This window comes from Pan paniscus, chromosome 7 (assembly GCF_029289425.2).
Source record: "Pan paniscus chromosome 7, NHGRI_mPanPan1-v2.0_pri, whole genome shotgun sequence".
Lineage (NCBI taxonomy): Eukaryota > Metazoa > Chordata > Mammalia > Primates > Hominidae > Pan > Pan paniscus.
In genome coordinates this window covers 58,046,650-58,073,930 of record NC_073256.2, presented here as the reverse complement: position 1 = coordinate 58,073,930, position 27,281 = coordinate 58,046,650, and the positions used below count along the sequence as shown (strand labels likewise).

At 35.0% G+C, this 27,281-nt stretch overlaps 1 protein-coding gene across 1 annotated transcript in view; it reads right to left on the bottom strand.

Annotated features, from left to right (window-relative positions):
- Positions 1-27,281, bottom strand: part of LOC103786903 (disintegrin and metalloproteinase domain-containing protein 18) — a 153,533-nt gene that overhangs the window by 114,284 nt on the left and 11,968 nt on the right. Inside the window, exons 3-6 of the mRNA XM_034965981.3 lie at positions 17,275-17,330; positions 14,516-14,594; positions 14,075-14,151; positions 12,928-13,105 (exon numbers count right to left, since the gene is read on the bottom strand). Coding sequence (XP_034821872.2) covers positions 12,928-13,105; positions 14,075-14,151; positions 14,516-14,594; positions 17,275-17,330 — 390 coding nt within the window. The remainder of the gene's footprint in view (positions 1-12,927; positions 13,106-14,074; positions 14,152-14,515; positions 14,595-17,274; positions 17,331-27,281) is intronic.

Sequence of the window (27,281 nt, the reverse complement as noted above, 5' to 3'; positions counted from 1 at the left end):
GGGCGACAGAGCGAGACTCCGTCTCAAAACAAAAACAAAAACAAAAAACAAACAAAAAAATTATAATGAGATACCACTTTATCCCAGCCAGAATGGTCATTATTAAAAAACTAAAAAAAAAAAATGTGTGCATGTGGTGAACTTATTTCAAGCTCAGAAGTATATGTACATACTGCTGGTGGGAATCTAAATTAGTACAACTACTATGGAAAAGCAGTATGGGGATTTCTCAAAGAAGTAAAAGGAGATCTACCAAACCCACTGTTGATTATCCCCCAAAAAAGAAATTATTATATCAAAAAGAATGCTGCACACATATGTTTACTCCAGCACAATTCATTATTTCAAAGATATGGAACCAACCTAAGTGAACATCAATCAGTGAGTGGATAATGTATACACCATGGAATGCTACTCAGCCATAAAAAAGAATGAAATAATGTCTTTCTCAGCAACTTGAATGGAGGAGGCCATTATTCTAAGTGAAGTAACTCAGGAATGGAAAAACAGATACTATATGTTCTCACTTTTAAGTGGTATGCAAAGACATACAGAGTGGTATCATGGAAACTGGAGATTCAGAAATGGGGAAGGTGAGAGGGGGAGTGAGGGATTAAAAGCCACATATTGGGTACAATGAACACTACTCAAGTGATGGGTGGAGTAAATCTCAGACATCACCACTATACAATTCATCCATGTAACTGTCCCCTCATACCAAAAAGCAATTGAAATGAAAAAGTATATATATAAATATATACAGACTGGTAACCTGGAAAACTAGAAAGTCTTAGAGGTTTACAAACATCAGTGTGTGTTGTGTATGATTCCTCTAAATCTTTTATCTCTGTGCCTTCTATTAAGTTATGTAACTTATTGTAACCTCAGTTATGTATCTGTAAAATATGACAAGCATGATTGTAAATAGCATTAAATAAGACATGACATGAAAAATTAATAAGTTTGATTGTATTATTTTGATATAACTAAAACTACTTACAAGTTATTGACAAAACTAGATGTTTTTCTAAACAAATATAACAGCACACAAGACAAATTCTCAATGATTAAAAATTGCATAAGTAAAATAATTGCTCTTGATAGATTCTCATGTGCTTTATTTTCTTAGGTGTCTCTCCTTCTAATGCTATATTTCTGATATTTTAGAGCAATATATTTTTCAATATCATCTTAATATTTTCATTACATTGCCTATGATTTTTTCAAAATTGCATTTTATGGTTAATACATTTAAAATCGTTGAACATTTTCAATGGAATCTTTCTAGAGGCCATTATATATATTATATGTATTATGTATATTATATATGTAAAATTATGTATATAATATACATAATATATTACATATAATTTTACTTATGCTATTTTTAATCAATGAGAATATAATTTTGCCTTGTGTGCTGATGTACTTGTTTTTAGAAAAACAACCAGTTTTGTCAACAACTTTTAAGTAGAAGTAGTTAAAAATAAAAGTTGGAAATTAAATATATATGTATATATACACTTTTTAAAAATCTCCTACTTTTATTTTAAGTTCAGGGGTACATGTACAGGACGTGCAGGTCTGTTACATAGGTAAACATGTGCCATGGTGGTTTGCTGCTCAGATCATCCCATCACCCAAGTATTAAGGCCAGCATCCATTAGCTTTTCTTCCTGATCCTCTTCCTCTTCTCATCCTCCACCCTCTGACAGACCCCAGTGTGTGTTGTTTCCCCACATGTGTCCATGTGTTCTCATCATTTAGCTCCCACTTATGAAAGAACATTCAGTGTTTGGTTTTCTGTTCCTGCTTTAGTTTGATGAGGATAACAGCTTCCAGCTCCATCCATATCCCTGCAATTACATGATCTCATTATTTTGTATGGCTGCATAGTATTCCATGGTGTATATGTACCATATTTTCTTTATCCAGTGTATTACTGATGGGCATTTAGGTTGATTCCATGTCATTACTATTGTGACTTTATATTCTTGTTAGTCTCAAAACAAAAATAAATATCTTTAGTATCTGAGCATTTAAATAAATTAAAATAATATTCACAATATTATTGGATGTTACCTGCAATAAAATTAACTTCCAAAATTATTATTATATTATAGATTATTTTTATTTTCCATATTTTATACTTAAAAATAAAAAAAATTGAAACACTAGAAAATGCCAAAGATCAGAGAACTCATGTGTCATTCATCCAGTTTTCCCCAGTGGTCATAAACTTATCAAAACCAGGACATTGACATGGGTACAGTGTATGTGTGTGTGTGTGTGTGCGTGTGTGTGTGTGATTTTGTCATGCGTGTGTTCATGTCACATTTAAAAAACCCAGCTGCTCTATTAAGTATGTAATAGTATCTGATGATGTTCTTAATTTGCATTTTTCTAATGGGTAGTGATGATGTAAATATTTTAATGTAATTTTATTTTGTTTCATTTTGTTTTTGCCATGTCTATGTCCTTTTCAGTGAAATGCCTCTTAATGTTTTGGCTATTCTTTAATTGTATTTTTTAAATGTTGGCTTTTGAGTTATTTATATAGTCTAGATATCAGTCCATTGTCACATTTTCCAGGTCTGTAGCTTGTCTTTTTGGCATATAAATGTACATAATTTTGTTCTATGCATAGATTGTGTAGTGGTGAACTCAGAGCTTTTAGGGTATCCATCACCCAAATAATGCATATTGTATCCATTAAACACTCTCTCACTGTCTACCCCTCTCACCTCCTCACCCATTCAAATCTCTATTGTCTATCATTCCACACTCTACATCTCTGTGTGCACAGTATTTATATCCCATTTATAAGTAACTACATTCAGTGTTTATCTTTCTGTGTCTGACTTGTCTCATTTAAGATAAAGGCCTCCAGTTAATCAGTTCATCTATGCTGTTGCCACTGATAGGATTTCATTTCTTTTTTAATATAGAGTTATATTTTTTATATATAACAATATATAAATATATATGTTATATATATTTTAATATATAAATTGTTATATAATATATATTATATATATAATATATAAATTGTTATATTTTTAATATAACAGTTGGCTACTTGTATGTGTTCTTTTGAGAAAGTATGTTTACCTGTTCAAATATCTTGCCCATTTGCAAGCAAAAGCTTTTTAGTTTGTTGTAGTGTTTTTGTTTGGTTGGTTGGTTGTTGGTTTTTTTTACCTTTTTTCTTTGTTTTGTTTTGTGATTTTTTTGGTTTTTTTTTTTTTTTTTTTGCTTTTGTTGCATGCGCTTTTGAGGTCCTCTCTAAAAAAAATCCTTGCTCAGACCTATGTCATATAGTGTTTCATTTAGGCTTTTCATCTAATAATTTCATGGTCTGGGGTTTTAGTTTTAAGCTTAAATCTTTAATACATTTTGATCTTTTTGTATAAGTTCAGAGATAGGAATTTACTTTCACTCTTTCGTGTGTGAATATTCAGTTTTCCCAGCACCATATATTGAAGAGACTGTCCTTTCTCTGTTGTGAGTTCTTGGCACCATTGTCAAAAAATAAAAAATAAAAAAGGATGGCTGTAAATGCATAGTTCTGTTTCTGGGCTCCCTATATTGTTTCAATGGTCTATGTGTGTGTGTTAATGCCAATACCATGCTGTTTCAGTTACTATAGCTTTATAGTATATTTTCCTCTTTTTGCTCAGGATTGCTTTAGATATTTGGGGTGTTCTCTTGTTGCATATACATTTTAGGATTGACTTTTTTCTATTTCTGTAAAGACTGGTATTAGAATTTTGACAGAAATTGCATTGAATCTGTAAGTCTCTTTAAGTAATATGAACATTTTAACAATATTTATTCCAGTTCATGAACATTAAATATCTTTCCATTTACTGTGTCTATTTCAATTTCTTTCATCCATGTTTTATAGTTTTCATTGTGGAGATCTTCAACCTCCTTATAAAAACTTACTAATAGTTATTTCATTTTTGTAGGTATTATAAATGGGATTGTTTCCTTGAATTCTTTATCAGATAGGTTACTATTGGCATATAGAAATGATACTGATTTTTTTATGTGGAGCATGTTGCTTTTAATTTCCGTGTATTTGTACAGTTTCCAATGTTTCTCTTATAATTGATTTCTAGTTTTATCCCATTATAGTTAGAAAAACTATTCAATACAATTTCAATTTTTAAAAACTTTGTTAAGACTTGTTTTGTGTCACAGAATATGACTTATCCTGGAGAATGCTCCATATGCAGTTGAAAAACATGTGAATTCTGAAGTTGTTGGATCAGATCTCCTGTAAATGTCCATTCGGTCACTTTTATCTTGAGTAGAGTTAAAACGTGGTATTTCTTTGTTGATTTTATACCTGCATGTTTCCTCCTATACTGAAAGTGAGGTGTTGAAATCCCCTATTATTGTATATGTGTCTATCTTTTCCTTTAGATCTATTAATGTTTGCTTTATCTATTTAGGTGCTACAATATTGGGTGCAAAGATATTTGTGACTGTTTTATCCTTTTCTTGTATCGACCACTTTGTCATTATATAATGCCCTTGTCAGTCTTTTTTTATACTTTTTTCCTTGGAGAATATTTTTATCTAAGTATAGCTACTCCTAATTTGTAGGGAGACCCCCTGAAACTATTGCTCGATAAAAGATGAAATGCTCCTGATTATTGTAAACACAAAGTTGTATGCAGGATTGTGCAAAGACAATGCCAAGTTGGACTGCCAGAATGAGCCAACAGCGCGTGATGTGCTTCCCCCTGCAGAGAGCCTATGAATGAACGTGCAGTCAGGGAGGTTTCACATCACCAAGATTCCTATCCCAGAAAAGCAGATGTTCATAGCTCTGGGAATGGAATGCGACCCTTGTGGGAGTCTGTAAACGGACGCATGGGGGGCACCTGTCCATATGGATAAGATAGGGCTATAAACGCCCTCATCTTGCCACGGCTCTTCTAGGCCTCTTTAGGGTTAAGGCATACTCCCTTCTGAGAATTTCTGGTCTAACTGGTTGTCTAGCTTCATGTCGTGTTTCTATGGATTGTTTGTAACCAGCTTTTGCTGCAACTGTTACTGCTGATTAATATCTTGCTAATCACAGGTTATGGAAAGACTGTGTTTCTGTTTTAAGGCTCTGTTAGAAATTACTGATGCACACACTATATTGTAAATTCTTATCTCTGTATACTGTACTTATGCATACAGATGTTATGTTAAAGAATTAGTTCATCCCCATGTGACCATCTCACGTCATAATCAAATGACCCTAAATCCCTCACTAACCTACCCCCGCCCTTACTAAACTTAATAATAAATGCTGGTATATCAAATGCATTGTTGGCACCGTGGGACCAGAAGGCGGTGACCCCCCTGGACCCAGCTTTCACTAGCTTGTGTGTGTCTATTATTTCTCAACCTGCTGATCCACCTGGGAACAAAGAGAGAGCCTCGTTGCATTGCGGGCTGCTGGCCAGATCCCACAATACTAATTTATTTTGGTTTTTATTTGTATTAAATATATACTTTTCATCCATTTACTTTCAGTCTATGTGTATACTTACAGATAAAGTGAGTCTTTGGAGGAGTCAAATAGGTCTTGTTTTAGGGTTTCTGGTTTTATTAACTTTATTCATTTCCAATTTTTATTTTAGGTTTAGAGGGGTAGAAGTGCTGGTTTGATACATAGGTAAATTGCATGTCACAGGGGTTTAATGTACAGATCAATGTGTCACCCAGGTAATGAGCATTGTACCCAATAGGTCCCCACCCTACACCCACCCTACATTCTCAAGTAGGCCCAGTGTCTATTGTTCCCTTCTTTGTGTCTATGTGTACTCGATGTTTACCTCCCACTTATCAGTGAGAACATGTGGTATTTGAGTTACTATTTCTGCATTACTTTGCTTAGAATAATGGCCTCCAAGTCCATTCATATTGCTACACAGAACATAATTTCAGTATTCTTTATGGCTGTGTAGTATTCCATGGTGCATATGTAACAGATTTTCATTGTGCATTCCATCACTGATGGACATCTAGATTGATACTATGTCTTTGCTACTGTGAATAGTACTATGATAAGTATATGTGTGCATGTGTTTTTCTGGTGGAATGATTTTTATTCCTTTGGGTATATACCCAATAATGGAGTTGCTGGGTCGAATGGTAGTTCCATGTTCTCTGAGAAATTTCCAATCTGCTTTCCACAGTGCCTGAACTAATTTACATTCTCATCAGCAGTGCACAAGTGTTCCCTTATCTCCACAGCCTCGTGAGTATCTGTAACTTTTTCTTTTTAGTAATAGCCATTCTAACTGGTGTGGAATGGTATCTCATTGTGGTTATGATTTGTATTTCTCTAATGATTACTGATGATGAGCATTTTTTCATATGCTTGTTGGCTGCATGTATGTTTTCTCTTGAAATGTGCTTGTTCATGTCCTTTGCTCATTTTTAAATAGGATTCTTTTTTTCTTGTAAATTTTAGATATTAGACATTTGCTGGATTCATACTTTGTGAATGTTTTCTCCCATTCTGTAGGTTGTCTGTTTACTCTGTTGATTGTTTCTTTTGCTGTGCAGAAGCTTTTCAGTTTAATTAGGTCCCAATTGTCAATTTTTGGTTTTGTTACAATTGCTTTTGGTATCTTCATCATAAAATCTTTGCTACGGCCTATGTTCAGAGTGATATTTCTTAGGTTTTATTTTGGAGTTTTCATAGTTTTAGCTTTTACTTTTAAGTCTTTAATACATCTTGATTTGATTTTTGTATATTGTGAAAGGAAGGGGTTCATCTTCAATCTTTTGCATGTGACTAGCCAGTTATCCCAGCACATTTATTGAATAGAAATTATTTTCCCAGTTGTTTGTTATTGTTGATGCTGTTGAAGATAAGATGGTTGTAGACGTGCAGCTTTATTTCTGGGTTCTAACCTGTTCCATTTGGTCTATGTTTCTGTTTTTCTACCAGTACCATGCTGTTTTGGTTACCTCCTTAAAGTCTAGTTAGAAGTTGGATAATGTGATGATTGCAGCTTTGTTCTTTTAGCTCAGAATTCCTTTGGCTATTCAGGCTCTTTTTTTGGTCCCATATGAATTTTAGAATAGTTTTGTCTAATTGCGTGAAAAACGTTGTTGGTTGTTTGATAGGAATAGCATTGAATCTGTAAATTGTTTTGGGATGCACTGTCATTTTAACAATTTTTTTTCTTTTTGAGAAGGAGTCTTGTTCTGTCACCCAGGCTGGAGTGCAGTAGTGCCATCTCGGCTCACTGCAACCTCAGCTTCCTGGGTTCAAGTGATTCTCCTGCCTCAGCCTTTCCAGTAACTGGGAATACATGGGAATACATGTGCACGCCACCACTCTTGACTAATTTTTTTTTTTTTTTTTTGTAGAGACAAGGTTTCACCATGTTGGCCAGGCTGGTCTCAAACTCCTGACAACAGATCATCTGCCTGTCTCAGCCTCCCAAAGTGCTGAGATTACAGGCATGAGCCACTGTGGCTGGCCCATTTTAACAATATTGATCCTTCCTTCCTAACCATGGGCATAAAATATTTTCCCCATTTGTTTCTGTCACCTGATTTCTTTCAGCAATGTTTTGTGATTCTCATTATAGAGATCTTTCACCTCTCTGATTATCTATATTCCTAGGTATTTTTTTTGTGGCTAATGTGAATGAGATTGTGTTCTTGATTTGCCCCTCAGTTTGGTTGTTATTAGCTTATACAAGTGCTACTTATTTTTTTTACATTGATTTTGTATCCTGAAACTTTGCTGAAGTTGTTTGCTACATCTAAGAGCCTTTGGGCAGAGACTACGGGGTTTTCAAGGTATAAAATCATATCATCCATGAAGAGAGAGAGATTGACCTCTTCTCTTCCTATTTGAATGCCTTTTATTTCTTTCTCTTACGTGATTGCTCTGGTGAGGTCTTCTAGTACTATGTTGAATGGGAGTGGTGAGTGTGGGCATGCTTGTCTTGTTTTGGTTCTTAAGGGGAATGCTTCCAGCTTTTGCCTGTTGAGTATGTTTACTGTGGGTTTGTCATAGATGACTCATTATTTTGAAGTATGTTCCTTCAATACCTAGTTTGTTAAGGGTTCTTTACACAACAGGATATTGAATTTTATTGAAAGTCTTTTCTGTATCTGCTGAGATGCTCATGTGGGATTTTGTTAAACAACCTGCTACTGAATGAGATTCTGGTATGTTGTATCTTTGTTTTCATTGGTTTAAAAGAATTTCTTGATTTCTGCCTTAATTTCATCATTTATCCAAAAGTCATTCAGGAGTAAGTTGCTGACTTTTCATGTAATTGTATGGTTTTTAGAGATCTTCTTGGTGTGAACTTCTATCTTTATTGTACTGTGTTCCAAAAAGTGTGGTCTGTATGTTTTTTTTTTTTAATTTGTTGAGAATTGCATTATGGTCGAGCATGTGGTTGATTTTAGAGTACATGCCATGTGCACATGAGAAAAATGTATATTCTGTTCTTAGGGTGGAGTGTTTTGTAGATGTATGTTAGGTCCATTTGGTCACATGCTGAGTTTAGGTCCCAGATATTTTTGTTAGTTTTCTGCCTTAATATTTTGTCTAATGCTGTCAGTGGAGTGTTGAAGTCTCCTACTGTTATTGCACAGTTATCTACATCTCTTTGTAGGTCTCCAAGAACTTGCTTTATGAATCTGGGCGTGCCAGTGTTAAGTGAAAATCTGTTTAGGATAGTTAAATCTTCTTGTTGATATGAACCCTTTATCACTATGCAGTGCTCTTTGTCCATTTTGATTGTTGTTGGTTTATAGTTTATTCCGTCTGAAATTAGAATAGCAACCCCTGTGTTTTGTGTTTTCAGTTTGCTTGGTAGATTTTTCTCCATCTCTTGCTTTGAATCTATGGGTGTCATTGAATGTGAAATGGGTCCCTTGAAGAAATTATACAGTTGGGTCTTGCTTCTTCATGCAACCTGCCATGATTTTATGTGGGGTGTTTTTCCCCTTTACATTCAAAGTTAATATTGATATGTGCAGATTTGATCCTGTTATTGTGTTGTTAGCTGGCTGTTAAGAAGATTTGATTGTGTAGTTTCTGTATAGTGTCAACTGTCTATGTACTTAGTGTTCTTTTGTGCCCTGTATGGTCTTTTGTTTCCATGTTTAGCATTCTCTTAAGGGCCTCTTGTAAAGCAGGGTCTGGTGGAACAAATTCTCTCTGCATTTGCTTGTCTGAAAAGGATTTTATTTCTTCTTTGCTTATGAAGTTTAGTTTGGATGGATATTTAATTCTTGGTTGAAATTTATTTTCTTTAAGAATGCTGAATATAGGCTCTCAATCTCTTCTGGCTCACAGGGTTTTGCTGAGAAATCTACTCTTCACCTAATGGGGTGTTCTTTGTAGGTGGCCTGCCCCTTATCTCTATTTGCAATATTTTTTCTTTCACATTGAGTTTGGAGAATCTGATGACTATGTGTCTTGGGATGGTTGTCTCGTATAGCATTTTCCTGGGGTTCTCTGAATTTCCTAAATTTGGATGATAACCTTTCTAGTAAAGTTTGGAAATATTTTGTGAAAAATATCCTCAAATATGTTTTCCAAGTTGCTTGCTCTCTCTCTTTCACTCCATTTCAGGGATGACAATCATAGGTTTGTTCTCTTTACATAATCCCATATTTCTCAGAGGTTTTATTCATTCTTTTGCATTTTTTCTTTATTTTTGTCTGACTGAATTGATTTGACAAAACAGTTTTTGAGCTCTGAAATTATTTCTTTAGTTTTGTCTATTCTGTTGTTAATACTTCTGATTGTACTATGAAACTCTTCTAGTGAATTTTTCAGCTTTATTATAGCAGTTTGATTCTTTCTTTAAATGGCTATATCCTCTTTCACCTCCTCATTGTTTAATTGGATTCTTTAGATTCCTTAGATTGGGTTTCAACTTTCTCCTAAATCTTGATGATCTTTATTGCCATCCAGATTCTGAATTCTAAGTATGTAATTTCAGTCGTTTCAGCTTGGTTAAGAACCATTGACAGAGATACAGTACAGTCATTTGTAGGTAGGAAGACACTCTGGCTTCTGAGTTGCCAGAGTTCTTGTGCTGGTTCTTCCTGATCTGTGTGGGCTGATGTTTGTTTGAAGTTTTTGTCCTTTGGGTGGGGCTTTTTGCTTTTATATTCTTTGATGCTTTGAGAGTTTGACCATGTTTGTAAGTTGGGTTCAGTCAACCGACTTTGTTTCTGGATGATTTTAGAGGGCTCATACTTGGTTTAGTACTCCTGGGCTGCATGCTCTAACCCTGGGGGGCTGAAATCAGGCTGAAATCAGGTTTTGTTCTTTGGCCCATCAAGGTTAAGTATCTGCTGTGCTTGAGAGGCCAAGTTATTCCTGATATGCTGGCAACAACATTCCATTTGGGGGTGCTGTCAAAAGTGCTCTGTCAGGGTGATGGCAGCAGGGTCTGCACTCCTGCATGCAGACCAGCAGTGGCTGGCCAGTGGTGTAGCAGGGTCTGCATGCATGTATGTACCTGTGGTGGTAGCGGCATGTTGGGTTCGATGCATGCATGCATGGCAGCAGCAACAGGGAGACATGGTGGAGTCCATGCATCCAGGTGTGTTCTAGCGGTGGTAGCTCTATGGCGTCTGCATGTGTACATGTACTGGCAGGGGTGAGGCTGCAACAGCAAGGTCCATGCACACATACCAGAAAAATAATGGGGGAGGCTATGGGTAAGTGTGCACCAACAAAGTGGTGGGAGGAGGCTATTAGCACATGCATGTTGGCAAGAGCCCATTTGCTAAATCTCTCCAATGGTTAGGCAGGGTCTGCTGATGAAGGAGCTATGGCAGCAGCAACAGGGAGGCATTCAGGTTGGGCATCTGAGGTTGTGCTGCAAATGAATGTAGCCAAGGAGGAACCCCAGAAGAATATGTCAGACAGTAGGGTGCTCAAATCAGAATGGCCTTGTCCCACAGGCAAGGCAGGCCTGTTTTGTCCAGGTCCAACAATCAACAAAAACCAAAGCCACCTAGAGGAGTGTGAAGAGCCTTGGGGTATGAGCGCTCCTGGCTTTACTCCACTGCAGCTCTTCCTGAACCAAACCCCCTGGGTTCTGCACAGGCTGGGGTCCTGTCCCTGCCACTTCTCCAAGCAGCTCTCCCTGCCAGATCAAGTGTCTGTGGGGGTCATGGGGTCTCCTGCAGCTAGAATTCTGGAGGTTTTTATAGTGAGAGTGGGCCACTCCTCTAACATTTAACTCACCTCTTCCCTAGGAGCTGCTGGGAGCCAGGGATGAGTCCTGGTTCTTAACAGCCCTGTGCAGGGTTCCCAGCTTCCTCCCCATTCAGCACAGGGTCTACATCCTCCCTCCACCCACCCTCAATTCCTTCCTTCCAAAGATTTGCTCAGAATGTGTTCATCTTCTTTGTCTGGTTTTCCGGTGGGAGATAACCTTCCTGGCTGTGTCTAGTTGGCCATCTTTGCTCTCCTCCCTCCCATTTTTTTTTTCACTAATTAAGCCACAGTATTTCTTTTAGCTGGATAGTATAATTCATTTACATTCAAGGTAATTGTTTATGGGTAAGAAGTTGGTATTACCATATTCTTATTTGTTTTCTAGTTGTTTTGTATAAACTTCTTCATTTTTTTCAAGTCTTGCTATCTTCCCTTGTGGTTAAGTGATTTTTTTCTCTATCAAGTATGTTTTGATTTCTTGCTTTCTACTTTTAGCGTGTCTGTTAAAAATGTTTGCTTTGTGGTTATCATGAGGCTTAGAAACAACATCATATAGTCCTAGCAGGTTATTTTGAACTGATACCAAATTAACTGTGGTCACAAAAAAAGGAAAAAGAAAAACTCTATTTTTTATACATTTGGTTCCCATCACAACCTATAGGCACTTTTTTTTTCCTCCACATGTTGGATAATGATTTAATCTGCAACCTCAGCTTTTTGATGTATTCCATAAAAATCATTAATGTGCAGTTTGTCCAACTTTTACTCTGATGTATATGTGGAAGCAATGCTGTTTCCAGCTTTCCATATCTCTTACCTGAAACCAGAAACCCGAGAAGAATGCTTTTTTTATTTATCCCAGTAAATACTTTTCGCAATAATGAACTACAAAATCGAGACAAATTTTAAAGTAGCATAAAAGTGTGAAGTCTCTAGGAACCATACAGATAGTTGGTTTCATAGCTTCACGGGATTTTTTTTTTTCAGGATTCACACAAGCTAATTTAATTTCAAAACACATCCATTTACAGACCCAAGAAGTGCTTTGAGCTCCAAGTATGGTAAACACAAAGAGATCCATTCATAGAAACATGATAAGCACACGCCATAAGACAAAGGCAAAGAAAGAATCTCAAAAGAAACAAAAGAGAAGCAACTCATTTTGTCCAAGGAATTCTCAATAAGAATAATAGAATATTTTTATCAGAAAAAAACAGAGGCCACATGGTGATGGACTGAAATATTCAAAGTGCTGAAAGAAAGAAACTGTCAGCATGAATTCTATACCTAGTCTACCAGCAAATTAAGAGCATCGAGCAACATGCAAATGGCTGTGCATTTTAGAAAGACATGTTCAGGTAGTATGTAAGATATATAACAAAATATTAAAAGTAATTTTACCAAGGTACTGGAATAACAGTGACTCTGTTCTTTCTGCATTTCTAAACTTTTTCAATAGGATCATTTTGTTTGAAAAAATATAAAAATTAATGTTACATAATACATCATAAAATATTAAGCTTGAAATATGTAACTTTCCAAATATTTTAGATGAAGTTTCAATGTTTTATTTAAAGGTAGAAAAATACATAAAATTTAATATTCCTACTCAACAGCTAACTAAATTCCTTTCATGATTTAAAAGAAAACTACACAGGCAATGTTCTAGTATGTCATAACATCAGAATGATGACAGTCACCTGTGAGTTTAAAGGAACTTTGTAGGGCTGGTCTTTCTGCCAAATATGACTGTAATTTACTGCTAAAATGGATACATTTGGATCATTATTTTTCATTTGATAAATTATATGCTCAAATCTTGCTGAAGATTCTACTGGTTCAATTCCATAACTGATATTTTCAAACTGGAGAAATCCCCTGAAAATTTAGAAGGCATAAGAAAATAGTTATAAAAATCCCACAAATGATCCCTTCAAAATGATAATCTGAAATGGCATAAGAAATAAAAAAACTATACTAAAGAACACATTTTAAGCCCATTTTCTTTTTCCATTATTTTTTGGGGGGGACAGTTTATCATTAAGTAAGAGCCACCATATCTGGCTTCGTTTTGCTTAAATTTTAAAGATCTAAATGCAATGAAGAACATTTTTGTAAGGCAATCACATTAATTAAGGCCAAATTTGCCACAAACAAATATATTTGTTGAGGATTTCAGGAATAACATTCCTGTTCTTCCAGAGGTTTGATAAGGGACAGCATGTATGTAGACTATATATCTAATGAGGTTGTTATCTATAAAAACCACATTCAGAGAATGCCAAGTTTCTGAGTTGATGTGAATAAATTCTGGAAATCAGGCAATTGAAACCAAAGGAAAGTTAGAGGGAGCATTTTTTCTCTGCTCCAGATCCTTTTTTTCCTGATGAACTTATCATAAGTGAGCCTCCCAGCATCACTAACAGAAATCACTTATCCCTATCCTTTATTCCTGAGGGATCTTCTTAACTAGTTGTTTTATATCTGGTACTAAGCTGAGACCATACTATATTTTCCTATTATATTTATATAACTAACTAATGCCATTTTCCATAACTATTTGAGAAAACAGATGCAGAATGCAACAATCATACTTAAGGAGATATTTAAAAGTTTTCTTCCATGAAACTATTCCATTTTCCATGATAACCCTGGATTGATTTCATGGGAATAGGCCCTTAGGTCTAAGTATTAACATTAATACAAATAGAATAAAGCTGTTAGAAAGAAAACTTTCCATTTTGATTTCCCTTAAACTTCCATGATTTGTGTCTGCTAGTCACTAAGTTTTGTTTTAAAGAATATCTTAAGTTCTCCATCTATAGATTTCTTATAAGGTGCTATTACCTGAGACCAGAACATATACTGAGTGTCACAAATGAATTTGGAAATTCGGCAGCATATCCTTGGTAATGGCAATGCATCTGAAAAACAGTATAGAAACGCAAGTATATAAATTCGTTGTGAATAAAAAATGTATTGTCAAACATGTCAGAAGATTCAAAATATTAAAAGATTTAATAATAAGATCATTAATTATTAATGCATATTTTCAGAAAAAAAAAAGATTTGTGACAGTTCTCTTTATTTTGCACCACAGGTACAAGAGAGTCCCTGTGAGGTTTCTCTTGCAGCTGGGTTTCATCTCTATCACATGCCATTTCTATGTACAAAAGTCAGTAACATGTCAGTAAGGATAAAACATTTGTATTAAACTGTCAACATGAAACACATTCTAATGGTAATAATATAACCACTTTAACAAAAAAAAAAGGTATCTTACTTTACCATAAAATATGGAGACTCAGAATGCAAAGATCCAGTTTCATTATATGTATAAACCAGAAAGTTCTGGGGTAAGAATGATCTAAAAAACCAAGAAATAATAAAAAAAGTTTGAATCATAATCTTAATATAAATGTTTAAAAACAAATATTACATACATTTTATATAACACGATTTAATTAGCTTTATATAATGGCATGATTTCATTGAGTGATTTTAGTGAGGCATAACAGTTGAAATTCATAGAACTGGTGAATCAAAGAGTTTAGACTTAGCACTGGGACAGACTCTGGGATTCCTCTGCATCAGACATCTGTGTGTATAGCTGTGTATGATGACGTTCAACAAATGTACTGAGTGTTCACTATCTGACGGACCCTCATGTAGGTGCTGGGATTCAAGAGTTAGGCAAGAGACAAAAAGCCTTAGTCTTTGTGACAGCCAGGGGCACATAGTACTAGCAATTAGATGATAATAGATAAGGCCTGGGGAGGGTGGTTACAAAATGTAGATAGGGTGGCATGGAAAACCTCTCTGAATAGATGATTAAATACCTGAGGAATAAACCACATGAATTTTCACAGAAGTGTTATTCTAGAAAGAATTAATAGAAAATGCAAGGACCCTCAAGCAGAAATATGCTTTGTACAAACAAGGAACAACTAGGGGGCAATATGACTGGAGTGTGGAGTGATGAAGACAGACTATAGTAAGAGATAGTGTCACAGAGATGAGACGCATTGGAGGGTTTGAGCAGATAAAGACAGCATCAGACCAATGTTTTAATAAAATCAGCACTGTGTTGAGAATCATCTGCAGGACAAATAAGCAGAAGAAACAGAGAGACATTTAGATGTAAGACATGATGGTGCTTTGAACTAAGATAGCATCAGTGGGGTAGGTCTAATTCTGGATATATTTTGTAGGGTTTAGATATAGATATATTTTGAATACAGAGGTTTATAATCCACTGGAAATAGGGGAAAATGACAGAAAGATGTCAAGTATGACTCCGACTTTTTACATGTTTTTTTTTTTTCCTGAAAAACTTATATATTTGCCAATTCCTGACATGACTGTGAGAAAGACAAATTGCGAAGAAAGTCAGAATTCCATTTGGACATGTTACCTATGAGGATTCTAGTAAATACTTGGTTATCAACTAAGTACTCAGATAAGTGAATATGGCATTTATTTAAGAGGAATAAGGTAGAGATGTTAATTTGGGAGCAACCAACATGTGGATGGTATTTAAAGTCACAAGAATTAAACAACCAGGTGATTGAATATAGCTAGGGGGAAAAAAAAAAACCAGAATGCAGAAACCATACTATGGAGTACTCTAAGATTTGAGAGATGAGAAAGAATTTAAAAAAAAAAAATAGAGAAAGGAGAGACAGAGAGAGAGTGAGAGAGCACTGAAGTACCCAGAGTACTTCAGAGTAAAATCAGGAGCAGGAGTCTGTGGTATTCTGGAAGCCATATGAAGAAAGTATTTTACGGGGGAGACACTGGTCAACTATGATCAATGCTGCCAACTGGTTAAGAAAAATTAAGACTAAAACACAAACAGGGCATTCAAAAACATGAGGACCACTGATGATTCTATCAGAAAACACTTGTGGAGTTGTAGAGGAAGAAAAGTAAACGTGAATTAAGTAGGGTAGTCATGAATTAAGTGAGAATAATTTCCTCTAGCCTTGTTCAATTACAAAGAAGCAGGCAGACAAGGGACAGTTGCTATAAATACATATGTTTGAAGATGCAGACAGAGAAGAGGCTACTTTATTTTTATAAAATGTTGAGAAAATACAAATCAAGATACAAACAGTAGATTGTTGCTTGGAGTTGTGAGTGAGAAAGAGGCTAACTGAGAAAACATGAGGGCTCTTACGTGGGGAAAGAATGTTCTAAAACTGATTTATATTTGATGGTGGCAACAGTGCACAAATTCATTAAAATTATTGAATTTTATACTTTAGAGAATTTTACATGTAAAGTAGGTTCAGTAAACTTGTTAAAAATAGACACACTTGTAATCAGCATATCATAAAAATTGTGTCACTAGTTGAATTTCCCACCATAATCACTTGATGTGTAACTTGTCGTATACATCCAGATGGCCTGAAGCAAATGAAGAATCACAAAAGAAGTGAAAATGGCCAGTTCCTGCCTTAACTGATGACATTACCTTGTGAAATTCCTTCTCCTGGCTCAGAAGTTCCCCCACTGAGCACCTTGTGTTCCCCGCCCCTGCCCACCAGAGAACAACCCCCTTTGACTGTAATTTTCCAATACCTACCCAAATCTTATAATCCCCACCCCTATCTCCCTTTGCTGACTCTCTTTTCGGACTCAGCCCGCCTGCCCCCAGGTGATTAAAAAGCTTTATTGCTCACACAAAGCCTGTTTGGTGGTCTCTTCACATGGACGCGAGTGACATAACTATGTTTGATTTCACACCAGATATACTTAATATATAACTTGCTGTTCTTGGGTTCAACGGCTTATATGCAATTTGAGATTTTACAAGTATGTAGTTTATTTCATAATTTGAAAATATCAAGCGAAAATTAAAATGAAAGAGCTCTATAGATCTGATATTCAAAACCTAATGAATCCTAAATTGGGAAGTTGATTGATAAAACAAGTCTACATTATACAGCATTCCTGAATTTAAATACTGCACAAAAACTTTAAGGCTGTAAAATATAAACTTAAAGCTTTCCCTTTTCCTTAATGAAAAAAAAATCATATCTTACTGTTTTCTGAGATGTAGAGTGTAAGGTTGTCCATCAATTCTAATGATGTAAATCATCTAAAATAAAACACATCAGTAAAGATTATGAAGGAAACCAGAAATATATAAAATAAAACAATATTCATCCAAGTTAATAAAGAGTCTATTAAAAATGAACATAATCTTTATAATTTATTATTCTAAATAGTAAGAATTTAATATCTTAATAAATTCAGGAACAATGTGACCAATTTAATGTGTGGGGTGACTTTTTAAAATAAAAGTGAAGGGGAACTGTGGTATATATACATGATGGAATACTACTCAGCCATAAAAAGAAAGGAATTAATGGTATTTGCAGTGACCTGGGTGAGTTTGGAGACCATTATTCTAAGTGAAGTAACTCAAGAATAGAAAACCAAACATCACATGTTCTCACTCATAAGTGGGAACTAAGCTATGGATGCAAAGGCATAAGAATGACACAATGGAATTTGGGGACTTGGGAGAAAGGGTGGAAGGCGGTGAAGGATAAAAGGCTATGAATTGGGTTCAGTGTATACTGCTTGGGTGATGGGTGCAACAAAATCTCACAAATCACCACTAAAGAACTTACTCATGTAACCAAATACCACCTGCTCCCCAAAAACCTATAAATAAAAATAAAATAAAATAAAAATGAAGAGTATATTTTAAAATATATATATTTAGCATTTTAGCATTATTAACACTATATTAACTGCTTCTATTTAGGAAAAAACATGCATTTTTAGTCAAGATAAATTAGACATGGCTGTAGGCATACATGCCACACAAAACATAACGAACCGGTAACAAATTTTAATATATACATACATATGTGCAGTCATACCTATTTAGAGACATTTAGCATCTCTCTCTCAACATATAAAACTATGGAAAAAGAGCTAAGAGACTGAAAGCAGACAAGAAGCTAGTGAGGAAGACCATACCTCCAGGGATAAGAGTTATAAATTATCACAAATTGGGTACTAACAATGCTCATGATCCTATTGTGATGGCATCCAGAAACAGCAGGTGATGCCATTAAATTCTACAGGGGGGCGTAACTGGACTATGTCTACAGATGCAGACAGAGGTCTATCCTACTAAACCCACCATTTCTCTTCCAAGGCAAACAAATGTCAAGAGAAGTCTCTAATTTTAAGCTGGAACAGTCTGTGAATTGGGTAGAGAGAAACAGGGCCATACTGCCTATGACTGGAAATGCCAGAAAGAAAAAGGAGCACACAGGCTCAGAAGGCTATCTGCTCATCACCCAGACTGGAGGCAAATCTCATCCCATTATTCCCTTAAACCAATGTAAGCTACTACGGTAAATCCAATGCATTCTCCCAGACTGAATGCAAAACAAAGGCAGCAAAAGGTCTGACACAATCTCCACTCCAATGGCAAGTCCACAATAAAAATCTATCTAACTTCTGAGGTACATCTACACCAAGAAGGGACAATAACAAATTCAACAAATAAAAGGAGTAATTTATCAAATTACTCCTGAGAAAACCATAAAGTGTGTTGTATTAGGCTGTTCTTGCATTCCTATAAAGAACTACCTGAGACTGGGTAGTTTATAAAGAAAAGAGATTTAGTTGGCCCACCGTTCTGCAGGCTCTACAGGCATGGGACCAGCATCTGCTTGGCTTCTGGGGAGGCCTCAGAGAGTTTTTACTCATGGCAGAAGGTGAAGCAGGAACTTGCACATGGCAAAAGCAGAAGCAAGGAGGAGAGTGGGGGTAGGGGGAAGTGCCACACACTTTTACATGACCAGATCTCACGAGAACTCACTCACCATTGCAAGGACAGCACCAAGCCATGAGGGATCCACCCCCATGACCCAAACACCTCTCACCAGACCTCACCTCCAACACTGAGGACCACATTTCAACATGAGATTTGGAGCGAACACATATACAAAACTGTATCATGTGTGAATAAAACAGGACCTTAATATAAGTATATTTAATATCTTTAGAAAAATAAAAATAGATATTATAAGGAGTAGGGATTGAGTGTAACAAAAAACTAGTTCTATAATTTTCTAATGTGTAATGAGGGTTTATCAAATGCCTAGTATTGTCCGAAGCACTTCGTATGTTTTTTTGTAATATTTTTATCCTCAGAAAAACTATTTTTCATTTCAAGAAACAGAGATTGAGTAACTCTCCAAAGATGATACATCAAATGAGTGTAACAGCCTGGCAGAGAAGCAATGTGCTTTACCACTGTGTGACAATGCCAGCATGTGGCGAAGAGCAGAGAGTTCTTACTGAGGAAAAGACAGAAAATCATAAAAATGAATCAATTATAGATGATATAAATGACCATGTAACTGTTGATTTTTAAGTAAATCATTATCCTGAAAAAGAGTCTGGCTATATCTGAAAGATAATTAGTGAGGTTGAACATCAAAACTAGAAAGTTTCTGTGAATTAAACACAAAAATATTTTAAAAGTGAAAGATCTAAAAGAATAAATAGGAAACAGAGAAGCTATTTCCAGGACTTCCAATATCAACTAATAAGAATTTAAGAAGGCAAAAATAAAGTGAAAGAAATATTAATAGTTAAAAACTACTACTTCAAAATTGAACACATAAGTATTATCATTTAATGTGCTCATCAAGGGTCATATAGAGATTTTAAAACACAAAACTAACAATATAGGCTTACCTCAGAGATGTTGCAGGTTTATTTCCAAACCATTGCAATAAAGCAAGTATTTCAATGAAGCAAGTGATGTATATTTTTTGGTTTCCCAGTGCATATAAAAGTTATGTTTACACTATACTGTAGTCCACTGAATATGTAAAGCAAATTATGTCTATAAATGTTCAACCTTAGTTAAAAAATGATTTATTACTAAAAAAGGCAAACAGATACAAAACGAGCACATGCTGTTGTACAAGTGGCACAGGTAACTTGCTTCACACAGGTGTGAATTGCAATTAAGTAAAGCACAATAAAATAAGGTATGCCTGTAGTGAGGGACACAGAATAGCCACCAAAATTTTGAGAAGAAAGAACCAAGTTTGGAGAAATTACCTTATCTAATTTCAAGATTTTCCTCTAAAGCTACCATAATCAAGACAGAATGATATTGGCAAAACAAAATGGATGCACGGAAAAATGGAACAGAAAAAAGAGCCCAGAAATAGACCTTCAACTGATTTTTGAAAAAGATTCAAAGGCAATTCAATGGAGAAAGGGTCGTCATTTCAATTGACGGTGATAGAACAATTGGATGTCCACATGCAAAAAGATGAATCTCAGTACAGACATTACACCTTGCACAAGTGTGCAAGATAGAACAATTGGATGTCCACATGCAAAAAGATGAATCTCAATACAGACATCACACCTTGCACAAGTGTGGAAAGAAATTGTAGACTTAAAGGTAATACACAAAACCACAAAATATCTAAAATGAAATACAGGACAAAAACCTCTGTATTCCTGGTGTTGATGATGAGTTTTTAGATATGATAGCAAAAGCATAATCCATACAGGAGAAAAAAAATACAAGTTGGACTTCATTTTTGTGAAAATACTAGCTCAAAGAAAGACATTATTAAAAGAATGAAAAAAAGCTATAGACAGGGAAAAATATTTGGAAATCACATATCTCATAAAAGACTTAACTAGAGTACATAAAAAGCTTTTGAAACTCAAAAACAAGAAACAACCCAATTTAAAAATGAACAAAATGTTTGAATCTTACAAAGAAGATATACAGATGGAAAATAATGGTATATTTTTAAAATCTTAGACCAGAAGAGGGATTTTGCAAGAGATTGAAGGTCAAGAAGGTACACAAGAGTGTGGCAGAAATGACCCTAAAGTTCTCATCTGGATTCAAGGCAGTTCCAGTAAGGGTGGAACTGTGACTTTCAGTCTATTACATGAGACATGGTCACCTATAAAATCATAAGAGTAATGCAAGTCAAAACCTTAAACTCTATAGCATGGCTTCTATCAAAAGAACAAGCAACAGCAAATGTTGGTGTGTACGTAGAGTAATTGGAATCCTTGTGTTGGTGGAAATTTAAAATGATGCAACCATTACAAAAAATACTAGAGAGGTTCATCCAAAAATCACATAAAAATAGAATCATATAAAATATAGAATTATTATATGATTTAAAACCCCACTGTTGGGTATGCATCCAAAACAATTCAAAGCAGTATCTTGAAGAGGTTATCTGCACACCAATGTTCTTGGTATCATAATTAACAATAGCCAAGAGGTGGAAGCAACCCAAATGCCCATCAGTAACGAATAGACGAATAAAATGTGGAAAATGCAACAGATTATTATGCAGCATTAAAAAAGAAGGAAATCCTATTACATGCTAAAACAAGGTTGAATCTTGAGGACACTATGCTAACTGAAATAAGCCAGACATGAAATACATCATTTATGTTTGCACTAATATAAAATATCTAATGTAGTCAAAATCATGGAAACAAAAAGTAGAAAGATGGTTGGAAAGGGCTGGGGAAGGCCATCAAGGAAATTAGTATTTAATGGGTATACAGATTCAGTTTTCCAATATAAAAAAATTCTAGAGATTTGTTGCATAACAGTGTGAATTTAATTAACAGCATTGAATCATATACTTAAAAATAGTTACAGTGGTAAATTTTATCTTATGTACGTTATTGTACAATACATTTTTCTAAAAGACAGGTAATGTGAGATTGGATAAAAAACCAAGACCCAATTATATGCCCACAGAGACATGGGTTGATTAAGAGAACAAAGAGAAATATATCATCCAAATGCTAATCATAAATAAACTAAATGTGTACATTAAAAACTAAGAAGGCAAACCACGATAATAAGAAATAATATTAGGAATAAGCAGAAACATTTCATAATGATAAAAGTGTCAATTCCTCAAGAAGGCAATATAAATCCAAATGTGCATAAAGCTGTAAAATGCATGAAAAACTCAAATATGGAGGAAACAAGTATTACTTATAAATGGAGATTTAAACACTTTACTGAGAGCAAAGTGCCACCACCTGGCCCCTGCCACATTGGGCTGGAAGACAGAAGACAGTGCAGCAGTGATATGTTTTGGGTCTGTGTCCCCACTCAAATCTCATATCAAATTGTAATCTCCAATGTTGGAGGTGGGGCATGGTGGGAAGTGATTAGATCAGAAAGGCAGATTTCCCTTTTGGTGCTGTTCTTGTGATAGTTATCGCGAGATTTGGTTGTTTAAAAGTGTGCAGCATCTCCTCCTCCTCTCTCTTCCTCCTGCTCTGGCCATGTAAAGCATGCCTACTTCCCCTTCCCCTTCCACCATGACTGAATGTTTCCTGAGGCCTCCCCAGCCATGCTTCCTGTACAACCTGCCCAACTGTGAGCCAATTAAACCTCTTTTCTTTAAAAATTACCCAGTCTTAGTTATTTCTTTATAGCAATGTGAGAACAGACTAATACAAATAGGAATTGAGACTGTGGGCATTTGGGCCACTTCATCATGTAACTTCATACTGCCTTCAGACACATTCAAAAGCCCAGTCATGTTTATACCCCTTCCAATCGATTGTGAAATCCTGTTGTGCATGTCCCACCATAAGCTTTGCAGGTCAGATAACACCCAGTTCCTCATGGGCAGCTCAGGTCCCAGGGTAACCTGGTGCCCTGATTAAGCATTCAGTCTTATTAAGGCTCGTTAGCAAGTCAAAAACTGTTTCTCAAACTGAGAGCAGTTATCCACAGAAATAGCATTAGTGACAGAAAATTAGCAAAGACCTAGAATATTAAACACTATCAATCAACTTGAAATAATTTACATTTATAGACCACACAATCCACCAAGATGAAATAAACACATTTTTTAAATCCACAAAGAACAATTACTAAGATATACCTTATTTTATGCCAAGCCTCAATACTCTAAAAATATTTAAGCCACTGAAAGCAAGTTACCTGGATCCAATAAAATTAAAATATAAATCAGTATCAGAAATATCTAGACAACTTCTCAAGTTTTTAGATATTAAATAACTCACTTCTAAATATTACCTAAGTCAAAGAAGCAATTATAAGAATTTAGAAATAATTTTAAACAAATGATGATTAAAGCCATAACCCATAAAACTTTGTGGCCTGCAGAAAAATAAAAACTGTGATTAAAAGAAAGTTTACAGGCCTTTCTTTAACAGTGCTTTAAAAAAAATTACAAATTTATATGTTTTTATTAGCAAGAAATAACCAAGAACAGATGAAAACTTTCTTAAATTATTAAAAGGCATTGAACAAAATCTACAACTAATGTCAGACTTAATGGTGAATAATCGAATGCATCCTCTCTGCAATCTCAAGAAATAAATATTTATTGACAATTTATTTCACACTTTTTATTGAATATGGTACTGGAGGTTCTAGCCAGTGCAATACCACAAGGAAAAGGAATAACTGGTAGGCAGAATTTAAAAAAAAAAACACAAATTTTTTAAATCTTCAAAACACATGATAATACACAGAAAAAATTCTAAGTAATACATGAAAAAAGTTGCTAGAACTAATGCGTGAATTTAATAATATGAAGGATGGAAGCTCAATATTTAAAATTTAATTTAGTTCTACATAACAACAATGGATAATAAGAATATGCAATAAAAATGGAATTTACACAAGCATCAAAAACATGACTTTTTTTAAAAGTTATAAAATATATGAGCAATATCTGTGTCTAAAAAGCTTCAGAAAAATGATTAGTGAAATTAACAAAGACATAAATAAATATGTGTGTGTATATATACATATATAAACCCATTGAGATACATCTATTAAAGACATTGAATCGATAATTAACCTTCCACAACAGGAAGCACCAGGCCCAGATGGATTCACTGGTAAATTCTACTAAACATTTAAGAAATAATGTATATTAATTTTCTACAATCTCTTTCAAGATATAGAAGCACAGGGAATACTTCTTTTTCTATAAAGCTAGATGAAAAATCCTCCACAAAATATTAGCAAATCTTATTCAACAGTGTATAAAATAATTATTTTTATACATTATAAAAACTATTTACATATTTTATACAAATTTTTTTATACATTACAACCAAGTGAGGTTTACCCTAGATGTGCAAAGGTAACGCAACACTTGAAAATCAATTCATGTAATCATCACATTGTCTAAAGGAAAAGAATCACATGAGATCATTTCAATAGACATGGAAAAGGCATTTGAAAAAATCCAGCCTGGCGCAGTGGCTCATGCATGTAATCCTAGCGCTTTGGGAAGCCAAGGTGAGTGGATCACCAGAGGTCAGGAGTTTGAGACCAGCCTGGCCAACATGGCGAAACCCTGTTTCCACTAAAAATACAACATTAGCCGGGCGTGTTGGTGGGTTCCTGTGATCCCAGCTACTCAGGAGGCTGGGGCAGGAGAATCACTTGAACCCAGGAGGTGATGGTTGCAGTGAGCTGGGATTGCACCACGGCACTCCAGCCTGGGTGACAGAGCAAGACTCTCTCTCAAAAAAGAAAAAAGAAAAAATCCAACACCCATTTCTTTTTGTTGTTGTTTTTTTTTTTTGAGACGGAGTCTTGCTCTGCCACCAAAGCTAGAGTGCAGTGGCATGATCACAGCTCACGGCAACATCTGCCTCCCAGGTTCAAGTGACTCTCCTTCCTCAGCCTCCCGAGTAGCTGGGATCACAGGCATGCACCACCACATCCTGTTAATTTTCATATTTTTAGTAGAGACCAGGTTTTGCCATGTTGGCCAGGCTGGTCTCGAACTCCTAGCCTCAGATGATCCACCTGCCTCGGCCTTTCAAAGTGCTAGAATTACAGGTGTGAGCCACCATGCCTGGCCAATACCCACTTTGAATAATAATAATGATGGCGATAAAAATTTTCAGCAAACTAAGAATAGCAGGCCATGTTCTAACCTTAATAAAGAACATCTATTTAAAAAAACCTAGGGCTAACATCATACATAGGTTTTGAAAAACTAGACCCTTTCATGCTAAGATCAGGATCAAGGCACAGCTAGCTACTCCTTTCAACATCACATTACCAGTCCTAGCCAATGCAATAAGAAAAGGTATACTAGATTGGGAAAAAAGAAATGAAACTGTCTTTGTTCATAGATGAAAAGATTGTCTATGTAGAAATTCTGAGAGGATTGATGAGAAAACCTTCTGGAACCAAAAAACAATTACAGCAAGGTTGCAGGATAGAAGGTAAACATACAAAAGTCAATTGCTTTCCTACATACCAGCAATGAAGGAGGGGAATGTGAAGTAAAAACAATGCCATTTACATTAGCATCCAAAACTCAAAAGATTTAGATACAAATCTAGCAAAATATATACAACATCTACGTGAGAAAAACTTCAAAATTGATGAAAAAATTAAATAAGAACCAAGTGAAATATTCCATGTTATGGATAGCAACACTAAATATCATTAAGACATCAGTTATTTCCAACTTGATTAATAGATTGAAGATAGTTCCAATCAAAATTCCACTTAGTTATTTTGCAAATATCGACAAACAAATTCTACAGTTTATGTGGAGAGGCAAAAGACCAAGAACAGGCAACACAACACAATACTAAAAGAGAAATACAAAGTTGGAGGACTGACACTACCTGATGTCAAGACTGAACTATAAAGCTACAGTAATTAGCAGATTGTGGTATTGGCTAAAGAATAAACAAAATAGAATAATGGAACAGAAAAAAGAGCACAGAAATTGATCTATGTAAATAAAGTAAACTGACCTTTGACAAAAAAGCATAGGAAATACAATGAAGTAAAGACAGTCTTTTCAACAAATGGTGTTGGGACAACTGGATATCCAAACGTAAAAAAATAAATAAATCTAGACACACAACATAATAGTTCACCAAAATTGACTTAAAATTAATAACAGACCAAAATGTAAAATACACAACTATAAAACTACTTGAAGAGAACACAGGAGAAAATCTAGGTGACCTTAGCTATGGCAGTGACTTTTTAGTACAACCCCAGAGGCATGATCCATGAATAAATAATTGATAAACTGGATTTAATTAAAACTGAAAATTTCTTCTCTGTGAAAGACACTGTCAAGTATATGAAGAGATAAACCACAGATTAAAAGAAAATATTTGCAAAAGGCCTATATGACAAAGGACCAAAATATCTAAACAACTCCTAAAACTCAACAATAATAAAATGAACAGTCAGACTTTAAAAAGAGACAAAAACCTAAACAGACATCTCATCAAATAAGATATATGTCAAGCAAATAAGACATATGTCAAACAAACACGAGACCTGATAGTCAGGGAGGCTGTGCATCCATAAGGACAGTGGTATATTGAAAGATTCTGTACTTTCTTCTCATCTTTTCTCTGAACCTAATACTGCTCTAAAAAAATTAATCCTTATATATTATTAAGGAATTGCAAATTAAAAATAAAATATTATTACACATTGATTTGAATAGTCAAAACGCAAACACTGACAACCCCAATTGAAGTAAAGATGAGGAGCCACAGGAACTCTTATTCCTCGTTTGTAGAAATGCAAAATAATAGATCAGCTTTGGAGGATGAGCTGGCAGTTTCTTACAATACTACACATACTCTCACCATATAATCCAGCAATTGTGTTCCTTGGTATTTACTGAAAAGAGCTGAAAACTTATGTCCATACAAATACCTATACAGAAATATTTATGGCAGCTTAATTCATAGCTGCCAAATCTTAGAAGCAGCCAACACATCCTTCAGTAGGTATACATAAATAAACTGTGGTACAGCAGACAATAGATTATTATTCAGTGAAAGAAATGAACTATCAAACCATTAAAAGACATAAAAGAATCTTAAACGCATACTAAGTGGTAAGAAAAGCCATCTGAAAAGGCTACATAACTTCAAGATTCCAATTATAACACACTCTGGAAAAGGCCAAACTATAGAGACTGTAAAAGAATAAGTAAAGTCAAGGATTTGGTTGGTG